Source organism: Malus sylvestris, chromosome 7 (genome assembly GCF_916048215.2).
Source record: "Malus sylvestris chromosome 7, drMalSylv7.2, whole genome shotgun sequence".
NCBI classification, from domain to species: domain Eukaryota; kingdom Viridiplantae; phylum Streptophyta; class Magnoliopsida; order Rosales; family Rosaceae; genus Malus; species Malus sylvestris.
Window position 1 is genome coordinate 468,119 of NC_062266.1, and position 7,456 is coordinate 475,574.

General features: G+C 34.6%; 1 protein-coding gene across 3 annotated transcripts; it reads left to right on the plus strand.

The window, feature by feature from the left end:
• The first annotated feature begins 3,351 nt into the window (after positions 1 to 3,351).
• LOC126628682 (O-fucosyltransferase 20-like) lies at positions 3,352 to 7,395 on the plus strand. 3 transcript variants are annotated; one of them, XM_050298463.1, is made up of 8 exons: positions 3,352 to 3,610; positions 4,040 to 4,129; positions 4,194 to 4,229; positions 4,493 to 4,661; positions 5,265 to 5,354; positions 5,476 to 5,759; positions 5,861 to 6,119; positions 6,496 to 7,395. In XM_050298463.1, the coding sequence occupies exons 4-8, from the start codon at positions 4,584 to 4,586 to the stop codon at positions 6,730 to 6,732; spliced, it is 948 nt and encodes a 315-aa protein (XP_050154420.1). In that variant the 5' UTR covers positions 3,352 to 3,610; positions 4,040 to 4,129; positions 4,194 to 4,229; positions 4,493 to 4,583; the 3' UTR covers positions 6,733 to 7,395. The 3 variants fall into 3 exon arrangements, with proteins under 3 accessions (XP_050154420.1, XP_050154421.1, XP_050154422.1); XM_050298464.1 differs by lacking the exon at positions 4,194 to 4,229; XM_050298465.1 differs by lacking the exons at positions 3,352 to 3,610; positions 4,194 to 4,229; positions 4,493 to 4,661; positions 5,265 to 5,354 and having other exon boundaries at positions 3,706 to 4,129.
• The last annotated feature ends 61 nt before the right edge of the window (positions 7,396 to 7,456 follow it).

The window sequence follows — 7,456 nt, forward strand, 5'->3', positions numbered from 1 at the left end:
CACTGATTTTATGCATCAACAGATGTTGTATGAGATTGTAATATACCTCAAACCTGAGGTGGTAAAGTGTAATTCCCTCCCCCCCCCCCAAAAAAAAAGTAAAAAGACCATCTCCAATGCAAAGACTCAATTCTTAAACCTATTTTCTTATATTTGAGTCTCAAAAAGGTGGTGAGTGTGAAATATTTTTTTTTCTTCTTCCATGCAAGGACTTGTATTCTTAAACCAATGTTCTTATATTTTGAATTTTAAGATTTAAGTCTTTGCATTAGAGAAGAAAACATTGGATTTTTAGAACTTAAATTTTGAGTTTTGACTATGTGCATTGAAAATTATTGTGCTCAAAATTCATATCTTATTTTTTTTGGATGAATAATATCTTTCTCGTTGGCATAGGGTCCATCTTAAACTCAAATTTCATATTGAAAACCAAATTTAAATCTTATTTTCAAAAAAATAAATATAAAGTTTCTCTCTCGTAAATTGGAAATGATTGGCTTCATATTTAGACTCAAATATAAGGTTTGAATTCATAAATCGATTATAGCTATGGGTGGGTTCGGTACGGTTACTGTACCAAAACCCTCGTACCAATTACCGTACCAAACTTTCAATTTGGCAAAATCTATTACCATTACCGTATCAAACTTTCAGTGTACCGAAGTTCGGTATTACCAAATAGTTCGGTTGGTATGGAATGACAAAGGTAATTGCCACTTTGTTTTGGGACAGTCTGTTTTTTTTTTTTTTTAACCCAATTCAAGGGCATAACTTTTTTTGGGGTACCTTTATCTCATACATTGTAGCCTAAATTCATCTATTATTTTTCATTCACAATTCACACACACAATAATTCAAATGATGCATCAAGATTCATGATGAAAATTAAGTTTACATTCCAAATAGAAGTTACGAACCAAAACAAATAGAAGTTAACAATCCAAATAGAAGTTAAAGTTTCAAACGAAATGAAAATTGGAACTAAACTTCAAAAAGTAAAATTCATTGATCAATTCTTCAAGCTTGAGATATCAAAGCTTTTGGAGGTGACATTGAACTTGTTGAAGATTGAGCTTGTGTCAAACCTACATTACAAACAAAGAAAACATATTAGTAGTAAGAAGAATTAAAGTTGAAAACCATTTAATAACAAATATACTAAAAAGTTTAAAGCATATCTTACTTGTTTTCATTTCTTTCATTTCCTTGTTAAATTGAAGCATATCTTCCGTTCGTTCCTTCTTGAACTTTACTTTATCTGCCCTAAGCCAATCATTAGTACACACTAGTACCTCTATCATTTTAGGAGTCAAGGATGGCCTAAAAAGGTCCACAACCCTCCTCCATAGGCTAAATGCATTTTCACTAGCAACAATAGAAGTGGAGATTGCAAAGATATCTTTGGCTATTTGTAAAAGAATTGGAAACTTTTTTGTGTTTGATTTCAAATTCAAGTCACAAACAACAATGCTAATATAAGTAGGTTTTATTTTCAAATTATTGGAATATTATAAATATATATATATATATATTATAAATATGTTTTCTATAATATTTTTGATACGATACGATAATACTAAGGTAATAGTATCTATTACCAAACTGTACCACAAAATTTTGATATGGTATAATATCGTACCATTACCGATTGACATAAAAAAATTGGTATAAAATCGATATGATACAGTTGGTAATTCAGTTGACACGTTAATTTGGCAAAAAAATCCATCCATAATTACAGCCAAAAGAAACATCCCATTATCCATTCTTTATTTGTCCCAAATCCAACTCTACATGTAACCTGGGATTAAGTAATTTTTTGGGCCCCAGAAAATGATCAAACCCCAACAACAGAAAAGTAAGAAAAAGGAAAATCCCATGTGGCAGGGGAATTGAGAAGTCACTATCTGCCACGTGGGAAAGTACGCCAGCATGGTAAAGCAGAGCAGTGCTAGTTGGGCAGCTTCGGGAGGGAGTTGGGTATGTCATAGGTCTATAGCTCCCTATTGGTCTGATTTGGGAGGGACATTAGGCATAGAGACCAATAATAATCCAGGCTGTTGGGAAGAGAGTCACATGGTGGTGCCCCCCCCCCCCCTTTTCACCCTCTCTCTCTGCTGGCTGCACCTTTCATCTTGTTTATTTAGCCAGCGGGCTATACTTCAACACGACACGCATACTCCTCGAGATGTAAGTTGTCCCTCCCTTTTTAAAATAAATTTAAAACTGCTCCTTAGTATTACAATTTATTAAAATTCTTCTATTTATAAGTAAAAATTTTAAATTTGATTTTAGTTAAAAGTTAATTTAAACTATATTATTATAAAATTAAATTCACTCATTCCCAAATAATTACAGTTGCTGAAAAAAAAACTAGGTAAATAAACTTTGAAACTTAATTTTGTTGACCCATGCCAAAATGTTGCTCGGCTTATACCATTAATTAACCATGTGTTTCTTTTTTGGTCAATTAACCATGTGTTTAATATTGGACTCCTTGTATCCAAATAAAAATACAACCATTAAACACGTATAAAAGGATAATACTAGAAAAATCAAATTTGCATATTAAATGATATGTTACTAATAGAAAATAAGTATGTTAATTGATATTTAGTTAATAATTTAGTCATCAACAACCACATCATTAGGTTTACATTTTGGTCTCTCTAGCATTACCTTAAAATCTTTTACAAAATTCGTGTAATAATCATATCAGTTTTTATTTTTATAAATTAAAATTTATTTTGTAATTACATTTGAAAACTGGAAGTTTTTTTTTTAGTTTTCAAACTTTGTTTCAATTATTAGTTTTCATATTTGTGAAAACTAAAAAAAAACTAAAATTAGTTTTCAATCAATTGTTTACTTTAAAAAAATTAAAATTAAAAACGAAATGGTTATTAAACTATCTCATAATAAAACAATAGGATGTTTGTAGCTCATATATATATATATATAACTATTTACTTTTGAATCTTGAAATTCTATGTTCGAATTCCTTGTGAATATAGTTGTTTTTACTTTCTAAATAGGTTGCTCAACAAATTGTGCTAAATAAAGTCATTTGTTAGGAAGATATCGTTGATATTGCTGATGCAGCTAGTACTAGTAACGCAAATATAACATTGTGTGTGTATATAATCACTGGTATGTGTTTTTGCCAAAAAAAAAAAAAGGTTTATCAGAAACCATGTATAATGTATTTAGATAGAGTCCTGTCAGAAAATTAAAAAAAAAAATTAATTAAACAAAGTTAGGGACAGGATTTAATAGTTCACATCCCACTTAGCCAATTGTATATAAATAAACCAGCTGAAGTCTCTCTGTTTAGAGAGAAGCTGCGGGCTTACCTTTCCTACCCCTTGTTCTTTCATAAATATAAACGTTAACGCGTACGATTCTTCTCAGGCTTCCGCGTTCCCGCCGCCTGTTTCACACCATCTCTCTCTCTCTCTCCCTCTCTCCCCCTCTCTCCCCCTCTCCCTCCGAGTGGTCAATGCGAGTGAAGGAATCTCATAAATAAATAAACCCATAAATAACCTCTCCCAGACCCTGCGTAAAGCGGGAGCCTTGTGCACTGGGTACGACCGGTTGTTTGTTTTTGCTGGTGCGTTCCTACGAAAAATGTCAGCTTTCTAACGGTTGTTCTCATATTTTAGTCTACAAGTGTTGCTACAATAGCATGGGAAGCCCTCAATAGCTATAACTGTTAGAAATATAGTCTAACCATGCCGTGGTAACACAATTGAAGAGCCGTCCAGTCCAACCTTTATGACTAAAATATTGTCCTTATTATGTAAACCTTGTGCAGACTGCAGATATACTTTATGTGCTGCCGAACATTTTAACTATATAAAACAAATGACGATTTCAGGGTTTTCTGATCATGCTTAATTCATTTTCCTTGTGTCTAATATCGTAACATGATTTTTTTAACCCTGTTTATCGGTTTTGTTATTTGTGGTTTTACAAACGAATTTCCTGTGGAATTTCAATTGGCACTATAAATTATGCTAATTCCTCCTTTTCTATGCAGATTAAAAGAGAAGGGGTTCTGCTTCTAAGAGGCTTGGATTCAAGGCTCTCTAAGGATCTTCCCTCTGATCTTCAAAAGCTTCGATGCAAGGTAATTCGCTAAATATGTTTATATTTTATTTTTGTATATGCTAGCTGACTTTGTTTCATTACAGAATTGGAACAAGGTCCTATAGACTAAAATATGAAAGGTATACAATGTTGCAACTCAACTCACATTTTTCTCACTAAATTACTTGCCTTTTATTGGATTCAATGAGTTCGTGTTGTTGTGTATCATGATTCATAGAATTATGCTAAATTATTATATTTCCTTTTTAGAATGGTTTATTATCCGATTCCGCCCCCACGAATAGTTAGGATTTGTTGTTGTTGGTTTATGAATAGCTTATGTTGCAATATATTTGCTTAGGAGACTGAAATTGATTTTCTGTGTTTCGTTTGATGGGTGCAGTGATTTTTCTGATATATTTGATTTGAAGCACTTTAAGGAAGTTCTTGCTGACGATGTTCGGATAGTTTCTGCACTACCATCGACGCATATAATGACAAGGCCAGTGGAAGAGAAACGGACTCCTCTACATGCTTCGCCTAATTGGATTCGGTCTCATTATCACAAGAGGGTAAGAATCATTGCTGTCTTTGTGCTTGCATTGAAGCAACCCGGTTGTTTTTCCTAAATATTTGAATTAAGGAAATATGGAATAGAGGAAAAGATGCTTTAGCAGCTGTTTAGTTTGTTATTTGTGGGCCTAGTGACACCAAAAAAATTTTGTTTGGTTGTTTGTTTTTGCTGGTGCGTTCCTACGAAAAATGTCAGCTTTCTAACTGTTGTTCTCATATTTTAGTCTACAAGTGTTGCTACAATAGCATGGGAAGCCCTCAATAGCTCTAACTGTTAGAAATATAGTCTAACCATGCCGTGGTAACACAATTGAAGAGCCGTCCAGTCCAACCTTTGTGACTAAAATATTGTACTTATTATGTAAACCTTATGTGCAGACTGCAGATAAACTTTATGTGCTGCCGAACATTTTAACTATATAAAACAAATGACGATTTCAGAGTTTTCTGATCATGCTTAAGTCATTTTCCTTGTGTCTAATATCGTAACATGATTTTTTAACCCTGTTTATCGGTTTTGTTATTTGTGGTTTTACAAACGAATTTCCTGTGGAATTCCAATTGGCACTATAAATTATGCTAATTCCTCCTTTTCTGTGCAGATTAAAAGAGAAGGGGTTCTGCTTCTAAGAGGCTTGGATTCAAGGCTCTCTAAGGATCTTCCCTCTGATCTTCAAAAGCTTCGATGCAAGGTAATTCGCTAAATATGTTTATAATTTATTTTTGTATATGCTAGCTGACTTTGTTTCATTACAGAATTGGAACAAGGTCCTATAGACAGCTGACTGTAATCTCTTCCTTGTTTGACTTCAGGTTGCTTTTCATGCATTGAGGTTTGCTCCTCCAATTTTGGGAATTGGTAACAAGCTTGCGGAGAGGATGCGCAATAAGGGTCCTTACCTTGCGCTTCATTTAAGAATGGAGAAGGACGTATGGGTGAGGACCGGTTGTCTTCCTGGTTTGAGTCCTGAATATGATGAGATAGTTTACAATGAGAGGATACGGCGGCCAGAGCTCCTAACTGGAAGATCAAACATGACTTACCATGAAAGAAAACTTGCAGGTCTCTGCCCCTTGAATGCCGTGGAGGTGACCAGGTATGATAGTCACATTTAGGCATTTTAATTAAACCAAATAGATTCCTATTTTTTTTGTTTGTAGCAGAGAGTTTTCTGACAAACCAAATCTTGTGTTTTAGGTTGCTTAAAGCTCTTGGAGCTCCAAAAAGTGCAAGAATATATTGGGCTGGCGGGCAGCCTTTTGGTGGAAAAGAAGCCTTACTACCGTTAATTGAAGAATTTCCCCATTTTTACAACAAGGAAGATCTTGCTTTGCCTGGTGAACTAGAACCTTTTGCAAACAGAGCTTCTGTCATGGCTGCCATTGATTATATAGTTTCCGAGAATAGTGATGTCTTCATGCCTTCTCATGGGGGAAATATGGGCCATGTTATGCAGGTATAGTTATTCGTTTTTGTTTTAGTAAATGTATATACTATATGCTAGATAAAACAATTAACAAATATGATCAAAATACATCAAGTTAACCGGTAATGCGTAGATAAATGCACGAAATGCTCAAAATAAATCTAGTGAAACAAATGAAATGCTTGGATAAATGCACAACTGATCTCACATTGTCAACTGATCTGAAATATGAGCGATGTGTCATTGAGGCCTTTCCAATTTGGAGCAACAAAAAGAAATATGTGTTGAGAAAATATGCATGGAAGACGAACAATATGAAATTATCATACTAATAGTTCTTTTACATAGTTTGCTTATCGAAATTGATGGAGACTTCACTTACACCAAGTTTTGTATTCTCTTTCAGGGACATCGTGCCTATGCTGGCCACAAGAAGTATATAACCCCAGACAAGAGGCATATGCTTCCGTACTTTCTGAACTCTTCTCTCCCTGAAGCAGAGTTCAATAGGATCATAAAGGAATTGCACAGAGATTCCTTAGGACAGCCAGACCTCAGGAGTAGTAGAGTTGGAAAAGATGTCACAAAGTACCCTGTTCCGGAGTGCATGTGCAATGATACTAATACTCATTCGTACATGTGAGTCAATGCTGAAGATTTCGAGCACAATGCTAACTCTGCAATGGACCACCTAATCGAAAAATTTGAATTTCTCAGCAAATCCCTTGAATTTGAGCCTTCTGAAAAGTGGTTTGTTCTCCAGTGCAATGATGGTTCTTTGGATGGACGGTGATTTTAAGAGCAACCGCAGCATCACACTCATTTTGTGAGTTTGCTCACATTGTTTCTTCTACACTCCTTCCTTGGTGTACAAATTCAAGTGAGGCAAGACAAATGTCTGCTTATAAGACAACATCGTATAAGGTTCTGTGGAGAGAAACTCTGAAGCTTCACTGTCACCTGGATTCACTTCCGGACTTTCATGAGCAACTCAGCAGAAGGCGAAGGTCCCCTAATTCTTTAATTCTTTGTAGGAAGAATTCTTTTAGGATAGATTTTCCACATTTTGGTTCATTCATTTATTGTACCACGTCGATGTATAATATAGACATACGTGTATATAAGCATACTTCCAAGTAATAAGCTATATATCTGTTTCACAAGCTCACATCATGTTGCTGTTGACATATTTTCCGGCTCTGCATACGGAAGTTGCAGCAGCGTCAGTTAGCGCTGAAATTTGTAACTTTCATGTAATGATCTCTGTACTTTGAAACAAAGAAACAAGTTACACTCTGGACCTTAACCTTTCCCATTAGTGATCTGATATTACTTGTTCCAATCCGCAAATTATCTGATGTTACTAG